The sequence below is a fragment of the Pseudoliparis swirei genome, chromosome 1, assembly GCF_029220125.1.
Source record: "Pseudoliparis swirei isolate HS2019 ecotype Mariana Trench chromosome 1, NWPU_hadal_v1, whole genome shotgun sequence".
In the NCBI taxonomy this organism is placed as follows: domain Eukaryota; kingdom Metazoa; phylum Chordata; class Actinopteri; order Perciformes; family Liparidae; genus Pseudoliparis; species Pseudoliparis swirei.
The window spans coordinates 19550385-19571480 of record NC_079388.1 but is presented as its reverse complement, the minus strand read 5'-3'; the positions used below and the strand labels follow the sequence as shown (position 1 = coordinate 19571480).

At 43.6% G+C, this 21096-nt stretch overlaps 1 protein-coding gene across 1 annotated transcript; it reads left to right on the top strand.

Moving 5' to 3' along the window:
- The first annotated feature begins 2023 nt into the window (after positions 1 to 2023).
- LOC130198290 (solute carrier family 2, facilitated glucose transporter member 1-like) lies at positions 2024 to 20040 on the top strand. The gene is made up of 6 exons (XM_056421415.1): positions 2024 to 2119; positions 3999 to 4100; positions 4638 to 4798; positions 6354 to 6757; positions 10506 to 10693; positions 19747 to 20040. The coding sequence occupies exons 1-6, from the start codon at positions 2024 to 2026 to the stop codon at positions 20038 to 20040; spliced, it is 1245 nt and encodes a 414-aa protein (XP_056277390.1).
- The last annotated feature ends 1056 nt before the right edge of the window (positions 20041 to 21096 follow it).

Below are 21096 nucleotides of genomic sequence, written 5' to 3'. Positions count from 1 at the left end.
CTCAGACCATTGGGTGGACACAGTGGGGGAAATACATATGATGGGAAGACTGACACAGGCGACGGCTGACAGGACCACAGATGGACAGGAAATGGAGGAAGTGGACCCGATGGCAGTTGACACAGAATTGACATGACAGCAGGTTTTTCTGTTCTTTGACCCCCTTTTTTTTAATTATTATTTTTTATTCTGGTTGTCGATGTTGTTGATGACTTGTTGTATTTGTGTTCTTATTGTTGAATAAAAATAAAATTGTAAAAATAAAAAAACGGCACAATGAGGACATTAAAAACCTCTTTGGCCATATTCCCTATAGAAGCCGTTATCATGGAGCACTGACACACAACGGATATCAGACTGTTAACAAACACAATATGTGTTCTCCATTATATGATGTGATATGTATTGTCATGTGCAGACCTTATAGGGTTAACCTGTCACTGTGTTGATGGGCAAAGAGAACAACCAATCAGAGACACTGAAGATGACACGTAACAAATAAAGTGTTGCTTCTGACAGCGAGAGTTCCACTGAAACAAAGTGATGCCCCACGGTCTTTATTCCTCCGTCATTATATTCCCGGTCAGAGAAGGACTCGGTTGGGCATATGACTCGATCCGCACCAGCGGGTCAGCCATGTTTCCGCCAGACAAAAGATGTTACAGTCCTCATGTCCCGTTGGAATCTGATCTGCCCTAACATCATCCATCTTATTTTCCAGAGACTGGACGTTAGCAAGAAGGATGCTGGGCAGAGGTGGACGGTGGGCTTGAACTCTCAGTCTGTTCCGACCCGCCCGCTTCTCGATGTTTTCGCTGCCTCCCCGTAGTAGCGGCTCCACTGTTGTTGTTATGGTTCGCTGCATCTCTGCCGCCACGCTGGATCGATGGAAAGTGGACAAAACCCTTGTTTTGCAAAGTTTATGTCCAAAAGTGTGCTGCGGTCGTATGCTGTTAGTGCCGATGTGTTTGTGGCAAAGAAAATATTAAAAATAAACACAAAAACTAAAAGAGCGCACAATCTCCGCGGAGCTACCTCGACGGCGACTGGACACAGCCGCGCCATCTTGAATGATGTGTTCCCCTCACAGATAATCAGATTATGTTCCTCCATCAGGAGCTGTTTGTGTTTCGTGTCACGTAGAAAAGCAGCTCTCTGGTGTCCGGCCCAGACGTCATGTGACCAAGTCCTCCGAGTCACGGTGACTGGACAGAAAGAACTATAGGAGTCAAGACGGCACAGAGCGGTGTGTGTGTGTGTGTGTGTGTGTGTGTGTGTGTGTGTGTGTGTGTGCGTGTGTGTACGTGTGTGTGTGTCACGTGACGCTCTCTATGGGCTCTTTACTTCCTGTCTGGTTTAATTAACTTAAGCGATGATGACGATGATGACGATGATGATGATGGTGATAATGATGGTGATGATGATGATGGTGATGAAGATGATGATGGTGATGATGATGACGATAATGATGATGATGATGAAGATTTTTCAAAGTGACTACAAACTGTTAAAATTTAATTTAAAATTCACTACACGTTAAATAACTTAAATAAGTAAAATAAGTCATTGTTCATATCTGTAGTTTATATACTTTTTTGTTGTTTTATTTTCTTAAAGCCACTCAGACGTGTTTAGACTGGTGTGTATCGAAGCGTCAGTTAAAGGTGCAGTCGGCTCATTTTTACTCCAAAGATACAAAGACTTACCAAAAAAGTTGCGGCTCTAATTTGATTATTATCTTATTTATTTCATTATTATTTGTAATAAAAATGTTATTATGATTTTTCTATGAGTTTGTATCAATTAATTAACGAGAGAAAATTATAAACCTTTCAAAGACGAAAAAAATACTTTGTATTTTTAGCTTCTGAGATCCACAACAAGACAACAAACCACGGACAAATCAATAAAGATACGGTGATCGGGTTATTGATCGCTCCTAAATGCCCCCCAGGTCCTCCGGGAACGGACGACAACCAAGGGCAACTTTGATTAAAATAGTGACCGACAGCCCCCTGTTACCATGGCGATGTCGTCTAAAGTGACCGACAGCCCTGTTACCATGGCGATGTCGTCTAAAGTGACCGACAGCCCTGTTACCATGGCGATGTCGTCTATAGTGACCGACAGCCCCCCGTTACCATGGCGATGTCATCTCTAGTGACTGACAGCCCCCCGTTACCATGGCGATGTCATCTCTAGTGACTGACAGCTCGGTCTTTTCGTGAACTAACATGCCAGAGGTGAAAAATGGCGTTTACCTTCTCCACCTCATTCGTTTACTGACTGCTCATCATGATGAGCCGTGATGAGTCATGACTCATCATAATGAGTCATGACTCATCACGGCTCGCCGGCTCGGTTCAGGGTTTCCTGAGATGTTTTTAGAAGATGATAAATAGGAAGTCTTGACGAGAGAGTCCTCGAAAGAAAATGTCACCTCCATCTCCTTCCTTTCTTCTTTGACCTTAAAATGTAGATAAATCATCCAGTCAGCAGTTTACAGTCACTCGTTAGAAAACCTTCAAATATCTCTCTCTCCCTCTCTCTCTCTCTCCCTCTCTCTCTCTCTCTCTCTCCCTCTGTCTCCCCCTCTGATTGGTCCTCTGTGGCGACGCCCACGTGGCTTCACAGTGACTCCTGAGAGTTGCAGTCTCCTCTAATATTACCTGACCTCGCTCAGACTTTGTGGATTTAGATTAATTTATTACTTTTAATTACTATTAATTTATTACCTAAAATATATTAAATAAATTCATCATAAAAAATATATAACTACAATATATATTTTTAAGGTGAAAAATAGATGACAAATAAATGAAATATATATATATACAAAAAGATGATTCATGAAAAATGTGTTTATGTGCAATATGTAAATAAAATACTCTGAATTGAGCTCCGCAGCTCCATCTTTCTGCTCTCCTGACTCCTCTCTCCGCCCCTCTGATTGGTCCACTGTGGCCGACGCCCCCCTGGCTGTTCAGTGCCTCCTGAGAGGTGCAGTCTCCTCTAATATCACCTGACCCCCAAGGTCACGGGATCAGCTGAGGCCTCTCCGGGTGTCGTGTGACGGCCGCGCCGTCTGCCGAGTCAGCACGAGACCTTTGACCTTTGTTGACCTCCAGTCCACTTTTAGAAGTGCGGGAACAGAAAGTGAAGTTTGAGTGATCGCGTACCCACAGCGCCCGCCCTATTGCATGCTGGGATAGGATCCAGCTCTCTTCGTGACCTTGAACAGGAAGAGCTTAGAGAGAATAGAGGAATGTATTCAGTGTTCAGCATCCAGTGTGTGTGTGTGTGTGTTTGTGTGTGTGTTTTATTTATTGAACACCAGGTCAACAGAGTAAATAATAATAATAATAATAGATGCCGTAAAGATTCCCCACAGGATTAAGACAGTTATTGTTTTGCATTACAAGTGTTATATTTAGATATGTAAATGAGGCAATATCTTAATAAATATATTTTTTTATTTCATACATTTCCAGATTATAAAGCTTAATTTTGGGTGACCCCATGTTCAAAATTCTTGTTTTTTTAAATAAATGTGTAAATGAGTCTCTGGATGCTGTGCACTAACCCCTCTGCATAGAGCTTCATCATATAGAGTTTTATTAATACATGTTGAAGACTCTCCAGGTGAATAGGGTCAAAACATGACCTCATAGGTATGAAATGTGATGTTTAAATATGCAAATGAGGCGTTATGGAATGTAACTTTTGGTGAATTTAGGAGAAATCTACAGACGAAAACACACAAAGTCATAAACTAGATGTGTGTTCTGGATATTTTCTGTCCCCGAGTCTGAAGGGAGACGTTGACATGAAAACGAGCCGAAGTGAAATGATTTATATGATGTTGTTGTTTTATTGCATCTGTATCCGTGACACGGGGACTGCAACTCTCATTATGAGCTCAGATTTCATTATCTCTCTCTCTCTCTCTCTGTTTCCCTCCTCTTCCTCCCCTCTTCCTCTTCCTCTGCCCTCCCCAGGAGAAGCAGGTCACCGGGTACCTCCTGTTCTCGCTCTGCACCGCCGTCATCGGCTCGCTGCAGTTCGGCTACAACACCGGAGTCATCAACGCCCCGGAGCAGGTGGGGGGGGGGGGGGGGGATGAATACTGTATACTGATACAGTATATTAATACAGTATACTAATACAGTCAATAATACAGTATACTAATACAGTCAATAATACAGTATATTAATACAGTATACTAATATTAATACAGTATATTAATATTAATACAGCCTTTTAATTCAGTACCTCAGAGCCTCCACACCTGGATATGAATGATTTAGATTTAATCTGGATTATTAGAGTGGAAACAGATTAAAGATTAAAGACATTCCCTAATGCAATACTACACCTTACAATACTACTACTACTACTACGACTACTACTAGTAGTCGTAGTAAGTAGTAGCCTACTAGTAGTAGTAATATATTACTACTACTATATTACTACTACTACTACTAGTAGTAGTAGTAGTAATACTGCTGACAATACTTCTGCTTCTACTTACACTTCTTGTACTTCTACAAAGTAACTGTTTCCCCATTCAGTCTTCATGCTAAGCTAAACTAAGCTAACTAGCATCTTTGAACACATCTCTCCGTTCATTGGTCCAGAAACTGCGATCTTTCTTCAACGACACCTGGGTGGAGCGCTACGGGACCCCCATCAGCCCGGGGGTGTGCACCATCGTGTGGAGCGTCTCCGTCGCCATCTTCAGCGTGGGCGGCATGGTGGGCAGCTTCAGCGTGGGCGTCATGGCCAACCGCTTCGGCAGGTACGGGTTAAGACACGCCTCCTCGGGGCTTTATGGGAAGTATTCCATGTCTTCATCAGGTACGAATGTACTTACACTAGTACTTCTACTGCTGCCGATACTTCAACTTACAGTACTACATCTCCTCCTTACGATACGACTACTTACAATAGTACTTCTACTTCTTACGATGCTACTACTTACAATAGTACTTCTACTTCTTACGATGCTACTACTTACAATAGTACTTCTACTTCTTACGATACTACTACTTACAATAGTACTTCTACTTCTTACGATGCTACTACTTACAATAGTACTTCTGCTTCTTACCACGATACCTACTACTTGCAGTACCACATCCACTCTTTCTGAGCATTCTTACAATAGTACTTCTACTACTTACAATAGCACTTCTACTTCTTACGATGCTACTACTTACAATAGTACTTCTACTTCTTACGATGCTACCACACAATGGTGCTTCTACTATTACGTGCTGCTACTCACAATGGTACTTCTGCCAATACGATACTACTACTTACAATGGTACTTCTACTTCGATGCTACTACTTAACAATAGTACTTCTACTTCAACAGCTTCTACACCACAATGGTGCTTCTACTTCTTACGATGCTACTTACAATGGTGCTTCTACTTCTTACGATGCTACTACTTACAATGGTACTTCTACTTCCACGATGCTACTGCACACAATGGTACTTCCACTGTACGATACACACCACTTACAATTGTACTACCTTACGATACTACTACTCACAATGCACTTCCTAGCTTCTTACGATGCCACTACTTGCAATGGTACTTCCCACTCTCACGATACTACTACTTACAATAGTACTTCTGCTTCTTACGATGCTACTACTTACACAATGGTACTTCTACTTCTCACGCGATGCTACTACACAATGGTACTTCTGCTTCTCACTCTGCCACACTTACAATAGTACTTCTACTTCTTACAATACTACTACTTACAATAGTACTTCTACTTCTTACAATACTACTACTTACAATCGTACTTCTACTGCTTACGATAGCCTACTACATCTTAGAATAGTATTTCTATTACTGCACTACTACTACTTACATACTTGGAAGGAATACTTAATGTATATACTTCTCTACAATTAGCTTAGCTTAGCATAAAGACTGAAAACAGGCCTAAAAAGTAGCCTCAGTTCTAGACACAGTCAGGATCTTCATAGCTTTAAGCTAATCACTTCTACTGAAGGTACCAATGCTGATACACACAATACTACTACAACTGATGATACTTATACTCATACTGACAATACTACTCATACTGACGATACTCCTACTTCTATTGACAATACTACTACTGACGATACTTCTATTGACAATACTACTACTACTACTACTACTACTACTACTGAAGGTACCAATGCTTCTATTGACAATACTATTTCTACTGACGATACTCCTACTCATACTGACGGTACTCCTACTTCTATTGACAATACTTCCTCCTCCAGAGGAGACTCCTGCCTCTCCTGACCTCCTGAACCGCCTCCTCCTCCTCCTCCTCCTCAGGCGCCGCTCCATGTTCCTGGTGAACTTCCTGGCTGTGATCGGGGGCCTCCTCATGGGCTTCTCCACCCTCTGCTCCTCCCACGAGATGCTGATCGCCGGCCGCCTGGTCATCGGCCTGTTCTGCGGCCTCTTCACGGGCCTGACCCCCATGTACGTGGGCGAGGTGTCGCCCACGCCCCTGCGCGGCGCCTTCGGCACGCTGCACCAGCTGGGCGTGGTGGTGGGCATCCTGATCGCGCAGGTGTTCGGCCTGGAGTCCCTGCTGGGCTCGGCCCGGCTGTGGCCCCTGCTGCTGGCCCTCACCGTGGCCCCCGCCCTGCTGCAGTGCGTCCTGCTGCCCTTCTGCCCCGAGAGCCCCCGCTACCTGCTCATCAACCTGCAGCAGGAGGAGGAGGCGCGCAAAGGTACTGGGGAGGTACTTCTGTGTACTAGTACACGTGTTTATGTCTCAATAATACTTCTACTGACAATAATACTACTACTGACAATAATACTACTACTGAAGATACCAATACTTCTATTGACAATACTACTACTACTGACAATACTACTACTACTACTGACAATAATACTACTACTGAAGATACCAATACTTCTATTGACAATAATACTTCTACTGACAATACTACTACTACTATTGACAATACTACTACTACTGACAATACTACTACTACTGACAATACTACGACTACTGACAATAATACTACTACTGAAGATACCAATACTTCTATTGACAATACTACTACATTACATTACATTACATTACATGTCATTTAGCAGACGCTTTTATCCAAAGCGACTTACAATAAGTGCATTTCAACCTAGAGTACAAACTAAGAACAACAAGAATACAGGAAGTAACATTTCCTCAACATAGTCGAACTACAAAAGTACCATAAGTAAGTGCTATCTAAGTGCCACTGAAGTGCTAATCTGTGTTTTAATCCAGATATAGTCGGAAAAGGTGTGTTTTCAGTCTCCGACGGAAGATGTAGAGACTTTCTGCTGTCCTGATGTCAGTGGGGAGCTCGTTCCACCACTGAGGAGCCAGGACAGCAAACAGTCTGGATTTGAAGTGATTAGCTCGAGTGCAGGAGGCACAAGTCGATTGGCTGTTGCCGGCCCGGGCGAAGCGATGCGGGGTGTCGGTGTGACCATATCCCGGATGTAGCGGGGCCCGATCCGTCTGAAACGCGGCACGCCAGGACCAGTGTTTTGAAGCGGATGCGAGCAGCCACGGTAACCAGTGGAGAGAGCGGAGGAGCGGAGTGGTGTGGGTGAATTTCGGAGGCTGAAGACCAGTCGAGCTGCTGCATTCTGGATGAGCTGCAGGGTCGGATGGCCTTAGCAGGTAGACCAGCCAGGAGGGAGTTGCAGTAGTGAGCGTGAAATGACCAGAGCCTGGATCAGAACCTCGCGCCGCCTTCTGAGTAAGAAGAGGACGTATTCTCCTGATGTTGTGCAGCATGTACTACAGGCAGCGTCGTCACAGCGACGGTGGCCGTCAGAGAGAGTTGACTGTCGGTGTCACCCCGAGGTTCCTGGCAGTCCGGTGGGGCAACACAGAGCTGTTGAAGGTGATAGTCAGGTCGTGGGTGGGGGAGCCTTTCCCTGGAAGGAATAGTAGCTCAGTCTTGTCAGGGTTGATCTTCAGGTGGTGAGCAGACATCCACTGAGAGATGTCAGTCAGACAGGCAGAGATTCGTGCCGCCACCCGTGTTTCGGACGGTGGAAACGAGAAGATCAGTTGGGTGTCATCAGCATAGCTATGGTAGGAGAAGCCATGCGAACGAATGACAGAGCCGAGAGAATTTGTGTACAGAGAGAAGAGGAGGGACCCAGGACGGAGCCTTGAGGAACCCCAGTAGTGAGAGGACAAGGATCAGACACAGATCCTCTCCAAGTTACCCGGTAGGTGCGGTCTTTAAGGTAGGAAGAAAGATGAGTGCAGTGCCTGAGATCCCCAGGTCCTGAAGAGAAGAGATCAGGATCTGGTGGTTCACGGTGTCAAATGCTGCAGAAAGGTCGAGAAGGATAAGGACAGAGAGAGAGGCTGCTCTAGCAGTGTGAAGCTGCTCAGAGACAGCAAGGAGGGCCGTCTCTGTCGAGTGGTCGGCCTTGAATCCAGACTGGTGAGGGTCAAGAAGGTTGTTACTGTGGAGATAGGAGGACACTTGGCTCAAGATAGCTCGCTCCAGAGTTTTGGAGAGAAAAGGAAGAAGAGAGACCGGTCTGTAGTTGCTGACTTCAGACGGGTCGAGCGTGGGTTTCTTCAGGAGAGGGTTGACTCGCCTCCTTCAGAGAGTTAGGGAAACAGCCAGTTGAGAGGGAGCTGTTAATAAGATGGGTGAGGAAGGTCAGAAGGTCAGGAGCAATAGCCTGGAGAATGGGAGACGGGACGGGGTCAAGGGCGCAGGTGGTCGGTCGGGCGGAGGTCACCAAGCTAAGAACTTGATTGGGAGACAAGGGGGTGAAAGAGGAAAGAGAGGGGGATGAAGAAGTTAGTGTTGGTGAGGTGATAGAAGATGGATTTGTAAAGGAGGAGCGTATGTCGTCTATCTTGTTTGTAAAGTAGTCGACAAAGTGGCTCGGCAAAAGGGTGGAAGGAGGAGGGGTACTACTACTGACAATACTACTACTACTGACAATAATACTACTACTGACAATACTACTACTGCTGAAGATACCAATACTTCTATTGACAATACTACTACTATTGACAATATTACTACTACTGAAGATACCAATACTTCTATTGACAATACTACTACTACTGACAATACTACTATTACTGACAATAATACTACTACTGACAATAATACTACTACTGACGATACTAATACTACTACTGACAATACTACTACTACTGACAATAATACTACTACTGACAATACCACTTCTACTGACAATACTACTACTACTGAAGGTACCAGTGATATTGACAATACTACTATTACTGACAATAATACTACTAACTGACAATAATACTACTACTGACGATACTAATACTACTACTGACAATACTACTACTACTACTGAAGGTACCAGTGATATTGACAATACTAATACTACTGACAATACTACTTCTAAAGACAATAATACTACTACTGACAATACCACTTCTACTAACAATACTACTGCTAATGAAGGTACCAATACTACTACTGTCAATACTAATACTACTACTGAAGGTACCAGTGATATTGACAATACTACTGCTAATGAAGGTACCAATACCTTTACTGACAATCCTACGTCTACTGGAGGTACTTCTACATCTATTGTACAACACTATACTTCCTTTACTACCTGTAACCCTGACTCTGGTGGTTCTGCTTGGACCCTGAACCCACTGGTGATGAACTGCTGAGTGTGTGAGAGACAGAGAAGAAGGGAGGAAGGAATGGAGGGAGAGTAATTGAGAGGAAGAAAGGAGGGTAATGAAGAAAAAGAGAAGGGCAGAGGGGATGAAAGGGATATAAATTGCAAGAGGAGGATGAAGGGTAAAGAAAGCAGAGTCTGGATCACTGTGCTTCAAGGAGTCCTTGAGGGCAGAAGGTTTGGGCGTCTGTTCATCGCGCTGCAGCTTCGGGCTGACTCACTTCCTCCGTCACGTCTCTCGTCCGCCAGACGAGAAATGTGGTGTTTCCCCCTTTGTGAAGAAGAAGAATCCGATCCGAGCTCTTTTGTTGTCACTGCGGAGTTCGGCAAAAGTCAGTAAACTGAACGAGTATTCTGAACGTTAAAGCCAAGTTAGTGTTTTGTTCGTAAGGAAAAGAGCCAATCCTGATCGAAGGACGTCCATCCACGCCCTCGGGTTGGATTCGTGGGGTTGGAGGCGGTCAGTCCCCCGCGTTGTCTTCTCTTGTACTACCACTAGAGGCCACTAGAGGTCACTAGAGCTTGGGATTTTCCAAAATCTAATAGTTTTAAAGTGGGATTGTTTTGGTGGAGAGCTGCAAATTTTTGAATCACATGGTGGTCAATTTCAAACAACTATGGGCCGATGAGGACGCTCCCACGTGACGGCTTTAACGGCTCCACGCAGTATTTTAATATTTTAACATTTGACAGATATTCCCATGAATTGAACCCGGATGGCGTGTTCACGACAAGTCGTATTTTCAATGTGCCGTACCGTTCCGCCCACAGCGCTGGTGCGTCTGCGCGGCACCGAGAACGTGAGCAAGGACCTGCGGGAGATGAAGGAGGAGAGCGCCAAGATGGCGCTGGAGAGGAAGGTGACCATCCTGGAGCTCTTCCGCTCGCCGGCCTATCGGCAGCCGCTCCTCATCGCCGTGATGCTGCAGCTCTCACAGCAGCTGTCAGGGATCAACGCCGTGAGCCAATACACACAAATACACACCAACAAATACACACCAACAAATACACACCAACAAATACACACCCAACAAATACACACCCAACAACTACACACCCAACAAATACACACCAACAAATACACACCAACAAATACACACCCAACAAATACACACTCTAACACCAACAATACACACCTAACAATATGCACCTAACAGCACATAATTTAATAAAGCAATTAATTTAACAATATAATTAACAAATACACGCAGCAAATGCAATATATATTAATTTAAATAAACAAATTATTTAAAATACCTATATTAATGACAATACCAATAATATTAATAATAACACTAAACAATACATTCTAATAAATGCACATTAGTAATAATTAAATAAATATGCACCTAATAAATACATTAATTTAATAAATATGCAACCTAATAAAATAAACTTAATAATTACACACCAACATAATATGCATAATTTACCCAGCAAATACATTAATTTAATACATACGAATTACCAATAACTACACACCCAACAAATACACACCCAACACCAAACAAATACACACCCAACAAATACACACCTAACAAACACACACCCAACAAATACACACCCAACAAATACACACCCAACACCAAACAAATACACACCCAACAAATACACACCCAACAAATACACACCCAACACACCCAACAAATACACACCCAACAAATACACACCTAACAAATACACACCCAACAATAATACACACTTAATATTACCTAATAAATACAATTTAAAATACACGCCAATAACAATTCCAACAATACACATTTTAATATACACCTAACAAATACAAACCAATAACAATATTAACTAATAAATACAAATAACACGCAACAAATACTAACTAAATACACACCCAACAAATACACACCTAACAAATACATACCCAACAAATACACACCGAACAAATACACCCCTATAAATACAGACAATAACAATACACCTAACAAATACATACTAACAAATACACACCACATAATACACACACAACTTATATATATGTATATATATATACATATATAACTCATGATCCTGTCACTGAATAATGATAAAACAAATCAAAATGCTGATTGCTTTTTATTATTTGTAGCTACTTTGTGAATATTTTGAGGTATTTAATCAAAATATTGACGACGTGTTTCAGTATTTTGAGATTTTAAGTGTTTAAAAAATATATATTGTCAAATTATTGATCACTTTTTTATTATTTCGAGATTTTAAGTGTTCAAAATATATTGTCGAAATGTTTATACCTTTTTATGACTTTAACCTACGTTGTGATTTTGTGAAAACACATTTTGTGTATTGATAACTTGTTATTATTTTTTGAGGTATTATCAAAATGTTGATAACTTGAAAAAATATATAAATAAATTTTTTTCATTATTTTGAGATTCAAAGTTTTCAAAAAATCTTTAAAGTGTTTCATTATTTTAAGACATTACGTGATAAAAAAACAACAACATTATTTGGAGTAATTAAGTCAAAACATAAAGTAACTAGAACGGGCACTCGGTAGAGTGCATTTCAGGCACGGCACTAATTTGGTTTAAATCCTATTTATCAGATCGATCTCAGTTTGTATTTGTAAACGATGATGCCTCGATAACCACCAACGTTAATCACGGAGTTCCACAAGGTTCTGTGCTTGGACCAATTTTATTTACCTTATACATGCTTCCTTTGGGCAATATTATCAGGAAACACTCCATAAACTTTCATTGTTATGCAGATGATACTCAACTATATTTATCGATAAAACCAGAGGAGAGCAACCAACTCGGTAAAATTCAAGCATGTCTTAAAGACATAAAAACATGGATGACCTGCAATTTCTTGATGTTAAACTCAGACAAACCGAAGTAATTTTAATCGGCCCTGAGCACCTCAGAGATCAATTATCTGGTGATGTGGATTCTGTAGACGGCATTGCCCTGGCATCCAACACCACTGTAAAGAATCTTGGCGTTATCTTTGATCGGACTTGTCCTTTAACTCCCACGTAAGCAAATCTCAAGGACTGCATTCTTTCATCTACGTAATATTTCAAAATCAGGCACATCTTGTCTCAAAAGATGCAGAAAAATTGGTTCATGCGTCACATTTTGAGACTGGATTACTGCAACTCCTCATTATCAGGCTGCTCTAATAAATCTCTTAGGTCCCTCCAGTTGATCCAGAATGCTGCAGCTCGTGTTCTCACTAAAACTAAGAAAAGAGATCACATCACTCCTGCACTAGCTGCTCTGCACTGGCTCCCAGTAAAATCAAGAATCACTTTTAAAATTCTTCTCTTAACCTACAAAGCCTTGATTGGTGATGCTCCATCATATCTTAAGGAGCTTGTCGTACCATATTGCCTCACTAGAGAGCTACGCACACTAAATGCGGGACTACTTGTAGTTCCTAGAGTCTTAAAAAGTAGACTGGGAGCCAGAGCCTTTAGTTATCAAGCTCCTCTTTTATGGAACCAGCTTCCAATTTCAGTCCGGGAGGCAGACACAGTCACCTCGTTTAAGAGTAGACTTAAGACCTTCCTCTTTGACAGAGTTTATAGTTAGGGCTGAATCAGGTTTGCCCTGGTCCAGCCCCTTGATATGCTGCTATAGGCTTATAGCTGCCGGGGACGTTTTAGGATGCACTGAGTACCTATCTCCTCTTTTTTCTCTCCTAGGATGAATTTTCATCTGTCAATCACACGTTACTAACTCTGCTTTCTCCCGAGTCCTTGACTTCACGCCTCATGGGGTCATCGGACCCTATGAGACGACATAGATTCTATCTGCCTGATGGATCATTGAGGTCTGGGTCGTGGAATTCCTGCTCCTGACTACGCCACTGTCCTGTTGAGACTCCGCCCACTCCTCCTCCCCACCGCCATCTGCCTGATGGATCGTGGAGGTCTCCATCGTGGAATATGCCTACTATGAACTATTCATACACTCTGTCATATTCATTGAATGTATTTTAACTCTAAATCTGTCCTTCTGGTCACATTACATCTATTGTTCTGTCCATCCTGGAGAGGGATCCTCCTCTGTTGCTCTCCTCCAGGTTTCTTCCCTTTTTTTCCCCCTGAAGGGTTATTTGGGAGTTTTTCCTGGTCCGATGTGAGGTTTTGGGGCAGGGATGTCTATGTGTACAGATTGTAAAGCACTCCGAGACAAATTTGTAATTTGTGAAATTGGGCTATACAAATAAACTGAATTGAATTGAATTGAATACCTTCGCACATCACAAGATTCGGCATTGAATTATGAATCAGAATCAGAATCAGAATCAGAAACAGTTTTATTGCCAGGAATGTTTACACAAACGAGGAATCTTTTTTTGGCGGTAGGTGCAACATTTGGACATGACAAACAACAATCATCACGACAGAAAGACAACAAATAATGTGAAAGTGTTTGGGTGTGTGCTTCAAGTGATGTGTGTTTTAGTTAAAAGTGTATGTTACGCGTGGCGTGTGTTTAAGTTAAAGTGCATGTAAATAAAGTGACATGTGTGTGGAGGAGGTCTCAAGTTAAAGTGCATGTTAAAGTGACGTGTGTGGAGGAGGCCTCCAGGAGGGAAGAAGAAGGAGGAGGGAGGAGGAGTAGGAGGAAGAGGAAGGAGCGGGAAGAAGGAGGAGAGAGGAAGGTGGAAGAAGAGGAGGTAGTCCTGGGGGTGACAGTCAGTCAGTGGGGGATCCATTGATGAGCCCGACTGCCGACGGGAAAAAACTTTTGGTGTGGCGGGAGGTCTTTGTCATGATGGACCGCAGCCTCCTCCCCGAGGGGAGGGACTCGAACAGGGAGTGACCAGGGTGGGAGGGGTCAGCGACAATCTTTCTGGCCCGCTTCAGTGACCTGGAAGTGAACAGGACCTGGAGGGAAGGCAGATTGCAGCCGATAACCCGCTCGGCCGAGCGGATGATGCTCTGCAGCCTGCACTTGTCTTTGGCTGTGGCTGCAGGGTACCAGACGGTGATGGAGGAGCAGATGATGGACTCAACGATGGCCGTGTAGAATTTTACCATCATTTTCCCTGGCAGGTTGAATTTCCTCAGCTGCCTCAGGAAGAACATCCTCTGCTGGGCCTTCTTGGTGATGGAGCCAATGTTCAGCTCCCACTTGAGGTCCTGGGAGATGATGGAGCCCAGGAAGCGGATGGACTCCACAGCGTCGACGGGGGAGTCACACAGGATGAGAGGGGCGGGTGGGGCTGCATTCCTCCTGAAATCCACAACCATCTCCACTGTCTTCAGAGCGTTGAGCTCCAGGTTGTTCTGGCTGCACCAGGTCACCAGGTGGTCAGTCTCCCACCTGTAGGCGGTCTCGTCCCCACCAGAGATGAGCCCAATGAGGGTGGTGTCATCCGCAAACTTCAGGAGCTTGACGGACTGGTGACTGGAGGTGCAGCTGTTGGTGTACAGGGAGAACAGCAGAGGGGAAAGAACACAGCCTTGGGGGGAACCTGTGCTGGTGGTCGGGAGCCTGAGATGTTTCCCAGCCTCACGTGCTGCTTCCTGTCGGTCAGGAAGTCTGTGATCCACCTGCAGGTGGAGTCGGGCACGTGCAGCTGGGAGAGCTTGTCCTGCAGCAGGGACGGGATGATGGTGTTGAAAGCAGAGCTGAAGTCCATGTCGTGTATTTTGCATATTACTCTTAAAGATACAGCTATTTTATAGATCTGAGCCTAGAAGGCCACACGAGGGTTTGGAGTGAAGAGTTCCTTTGTCTCAAGTTGGCGCGAAAGTCCACAGCAGGGGACTGCCCTATATATCCATATTTGGTGGTCAACACGGGGGAGATCATCTTTGGAGGAAGGGGGGCTATAGGAAACCTTGGGGCAACCTATAGAATCGAACATAAGACCTCCCACTTTCTCCTGTCTATATAAGCTGTAACCACACATAGATCCGTTGAATCTCCTTGTACACGGACCCGGGGATTCCCAGCCGTTCGAACGAAGCGTCTGTTTTTACTTTGTACTCTTAAAGAATAAACTTTGTATTCTTGGAGTGCTGGGTCTCTCGAAACTTCTTTTTCAACAAGTCCTCATTCAAACGGCGCCGACGGAACCAAGAAGAAAGATACAACAAGTGGCGTCGCGAACAGACACGCTGTGAAAATACTCGGGACAACAAACACGGTAAACATCTGCTGACTTCATTGATATGCTGATTCATTAAGTGTAGTCTGTGTGTGATTACCGTGGCTCAAGAATAATTTCACCGTGTCGAACGATATTTTTATTTTTCCTTCATATTTGAGTACGGGGAGAAAGAGGTGCGTTTGAATTGAGAGGGAAAAGTTTTTTCGGGTTAAAGTAAAATAGTGGTAAATAGCGAATGTTATTGAGGTGTATTAATTAGTAAGTGCAGTTATCCGAAAATAAGGCCTTTGATTTGTTTTAACGTTAAGACGCGGGAAAGTTAATCGCTAAAATAATATTGCGCGGGATAGTCAGAGATTAAGAGAGAGAAGGTTAAAGGACCTTTTGGAAAATGATCATAGAGCTGCTTAAATCGGATAGAACATAGTCTAAAGAAATTAGTACTGGCTTAACGAGATTGAGAAATAAATACGATTGTATGCTCCCACTCTGCGGTTATTGACGAATAAATGCAGAAGCAGCCTCTCATCGGAAATAAAGTCTCGGACGGTAGCAGAAATTAAACCTTAAGAGAGGAACAAGCGGCAAGAGCATGCTAATACGGATGAATGGTATAAATGACTGATTTTAGGAAAGAAAATAGCCATTTGTGCGTCGTGTAGACACATTGCCTGATCACGGTTTGGAGAAATAAAAAAGGTGGGGGCGATTGCTTCGGCCGGAGAATCTGCACCCAGTGTGTGTGTGTGTGTGCGTGCGCGCGAGCCTGCTGGTGTGTGTGCGTTGAGTTGCTGTGTGCGTGTGTGTGGAGTTTTTCTAAATGTTAACAGATGTGATAAAAGAGGAGTTCAATAAACTCTAAATCACGCCGTGCATTTTTATTCTATAAGAGAACGTAAAGACAAACGTGAGTTCCCTGAAGAGGAGACTAACTAGTTAATAAGATATTGATTTATAAAATTAAATAAGCTCCGTTAGGGAGGTGCGTCGAAATAAAAAATAAAAAAAAAGAGAAGACGACTGACTCGTGCTCTCGCGAGAGTCCCACGGTGAACGAACACGTGGTGGTCGACTAGTCATCGCCATCTTGTGGTCAAACATCCTCATCTCAGTCCTTACATCCAGAGCTCGGGTGGGAGGAACGGGGTGAACGTGTTGGGTTACACAGATGGAAGCCATGCATTCCGGGGAGAACACAGTCTGTTAAACATAAGGTTACATGCTGATAGAACCTAACCATTTCATATTTCCTTTCTTTTACTCATTTTATGACGAATGAGATTTGGGCTAAAAGAGGACAAAGAACCAGTTAACACCAAGGGCCAGGCCGGGGGCGTGGCCACTGACGTTTGGCACCACCTGCTGGACAATCTGCAACAAAAGGCCGGTACATGTTTTACTCCATGCTTTTCATTTGTGTTGATATATTCGAGTCAAAGTCAGATATTCATGATACACATTGTAAAGCTGCGTACAGTGGTGAAACTGTAGAACATTGATCTAGGTAAACACATGAAGGCTTGGCGGCTGACTGATCAAGTACAATTTTAATTAAATAGGGGTACATAATAGTTGGTCGAAACTCGGCTGACAAATACGGTTTCATTTTATTTACTTAATTTTTAATTTGTTCATTTTAATTTTAATTGTTAATTTGTTCATTTGAATCTTTAATTTTATTTTTAATTTGTAATTTTAATTTTTAATTTTTAATTCTAATTATTTTTATTTTTTATTATTATTTAATTTTCATAATTTTTTATTTTATTTTATTTTGCTTTGCTTATGTTTTTATGCAGTGTTTGTTTTGATATGTGCTGAATGGTGATTCAACACGGACATTGCTAGAAGAGTTCAAGACCACATTTGATGACAGTGGGCAAACCTCTGCTTGACATTTGGTGTCAGTAATGAGGGCATGCACTTGCTGTGTTGATTAGCACATACATTACTCAGGGTTGGGCCTGTGAGCCTTTGGTATTTTGGCAGAGACAAATCAATCTCATTAATAAAAGGGGGGAGTCTGGATTTAATTAATTCAATTGATTAATTTTGTTAATTGATTAATTCGTTAATTGGTTAATTGATTTATTTTTGTTGATTGATTTCTGTTAATTGGTTAATTGAAGTACCTTGAGCTTGCAATAAACAATACAATAATAACAGTGCTTAAGAAAGCCGTCATAATGGGGAAAAATGTCACCAAAGATCCAAAGGTATCTACTCCAGTTGATGTAGTACAGAAAAACAATCCTTTGGTCAGCGGCATCGCAAACATCGCAAAGATATCCGAGAAATGGTCAAAACGATGGCCCCAGGTTGACCAACCGTGGCCCAAGGAGGGGACACTCAACCCAGACGTGATTAACGTGATGAAGGTACTTGTGTCCACATACAAGGCAGGCCAAAAGAAAGGCACAAAGGAAAGGAAGACGCAAAGAGAAGAGACTGGTGGAGCTTGGCATCCTTCGGTTATTTGAAGAGGAAGGACAGAAGCTCAGGAATGCTACCATCGAGAAAAGAGATAAATACGCGGAAGAAATAGAGCAAAATACGAAACAAACTGAGAAACTGCTGACCGACACCGATCCAACTTTCTCACATATGAATCCAGTAAAAAGACGACCACGCCATGAAGAAGAGAAGAAGCCCAAGATGGTTTATCCGCAGCTACCAGTGATGAGTCAGAAGGGATCTTATCTGGTCAGAGACAGGGAGGACCAAATAACCGAGAGAGGACGAGCGGAGACAACCATAACAACGTATCCAAATTCCGGAAGGAAGAAGACAACTGACTGGGAGACTGAGGTCGATTGGGTGGAATTGAGAGATGAAGAAATCGACGAGAGTGATGAAGAAGAGGACGTGGGGGGATACGATCCTAAAGTCAAGCGGACGCTGGCTAGAGCGGAAAGAAGAGGAGATAGAACCACCCAAGACAATGAAGAGGAGGGCAGCGATGAAGAGGATACACAGAGGACTGTGAGAGAGGTTGAAGTAAGCATCGACCGGCTTCTCCGTGACTTGAAGAAAAACTGAAAGACAAAAAAGAACAAAGGAAGCTGATAAAACAGTTGGAAGAGTTGCAGGTACAGAAGGAAGATTTACAAAGAGAAGACTCAAGGCAATCAGGCATGAAGAACAGATTCCGCCTAGGAAACAGACCACGCCCAAGACAATGTGCCCTGTGATCGCCCGAGGCCAGAATCTGGAGTATAAGCCATTGCTGAACACCGATATGTCAAATATACTGGAAAAACTGCCCATTATTCAAGACGGAGCACATCCTTGGATTGCAAAACTGAAGAAATCATGATTGGCTCACAGCCAGCGATGGGAGACATCAAAAGACTCCTGGCTAATCTCCTTGGGGTCCATGGCATGGGAGAAATCCTAGAAAAAGCTGGACTGGCGCGGTACGTGGGAACGGCTGTAAATGACTCAGAGCTGTTCGCGGCAAGCAGAGGTCGCTTGTGTAGGGCACTAAAGGAGACATTTCCGACAAATGTGCATCCCGACAACATCTTGATTGAACCACTGGGAGAGGCTGAGAACCCAAGAGCGTATGTGTCAAGAACTCATCAAACATGGAGGAATGTCACAGGGAATGATCCAGATTTGAGTCGCATGGACCAGTCAGTGTTGAGAGGCAAGATCCTGCTGGGTTTGCCGCTGCCAGTACGAAGCAAATTGGCAGAAGTGGTTGGGCTTGGGAGCCTGGAAAGAAGAGTGTACACTGATCATATTGCACACCAGGTGGAGCTGTACAGGAAGAAAGACCAAGACATCAAGGGTCAGGAACAAGAAACCCTCAGGAAATTGAACAATATACAACTCGTAGAAACAAAGAGGACAGAGAGGAAGCAAGCGTTGGTTATGCAGAGTCAGGCACCACCAACTCAACCTGTGTTGACATCAGAGCCATACCAGGCCCAGTTCCAGCAGCTACAGCAATCTCCAGTGGCTCCCGCCGCCTTCTACCCACGGGCAGATTACAACCAAGAACAACCCTGGAATGGCAGAAATCAAAGAAATCGCGGAAGAGGAGGACGGTATAATCCCAATTCCCAACAGCGTTCAGACGAATGCTATACGTGTGGAGCCCTTGGCCATTTCGCCCGGGAGTGTAACCAAGGAGATTTCAGAGGAAATAATAGAGGAAATCCCAGAGGAGGATACAGGGGCCAATCCGGAGCGAACCAAGGACCAGTAAACCCTGACAGAGGCCCGGAACCAGGGCTATAGAGGTGCCCGGAAGACTCGAAGGGGAGGTGCCAGCTGGTAGTATCAGGCCCGGAGAAAGATCCAACGATAAAGGTGAAAATAAATAATCGACCATTGGAAGTGATGGTAGACAGCGGAGCGGCTTTCACCTGTATTCGGCCAAAGATGCTACACATCTCCCCATGTCTGGCCAATGGATCCGGACAATCGGGTTTGAGGGAGTAAAACAGCTGATCCCTCTCACAGAACCAGTTGATCTCAGCTATCAAGAAGTAAAGATCAAACTACCCATATTGGTCTCTGAACATACACCTATAGCGCTGTTGGGAAGAGATGCGTTATGTAGGTTGAAGTGTACAATAAAGTGTACTCCAGACGGCTGTCTGGTTGAAATACTAAACGATATCTTTCATCAATCAGTGATGAAAACAGAGACGAAGCACCTACAGTATTCTGGATCGGAAACCCAGGAAGACCTTGTGGCGCCTGCCAAGTTGTGGGAGAAATTTATCATCGCCAATATGCCCAATGCGAAACTTCCAGAGTATCCACTTCACTGCACGCCAAGTACTTGAAAAACGCCCAACCCAACCCAGAAGAATGGCTAAGCCACCAACCAAAGCAAGTCCAACTCAATTCAGGCTGCATAATTGTGGGACCACAAGGAGCAGCAATGAAGATACACCGGGACGACTACGTGAACAGAGAGTTTGATATCACAAGGAGGTGCCGTATGTGACCTTGTTGGTAAATGAAGAACACATGAGAAGCAGATAGGAGAAATGATGGCAGAAGTTGAAGAAGCTGTGTTCACACCCTAAAAGAAAATCAGGCCATTTGGAGGAGCAAGGATCAGCGATTCATCAAGATTATGATCTCGGCTCAAGGACGAGGACAGCCCTAAACTGCGAGGATGACACACGAATCAATTTGCAGTGTCAAACTGGACTCGGATGCATTAAGAGAAGAGATGTTACAACAAGTTCCAGAAGATTTATGGGCGACATAGTACTGATATTGGACTGGTAAAGTCAGCCCAACCAGT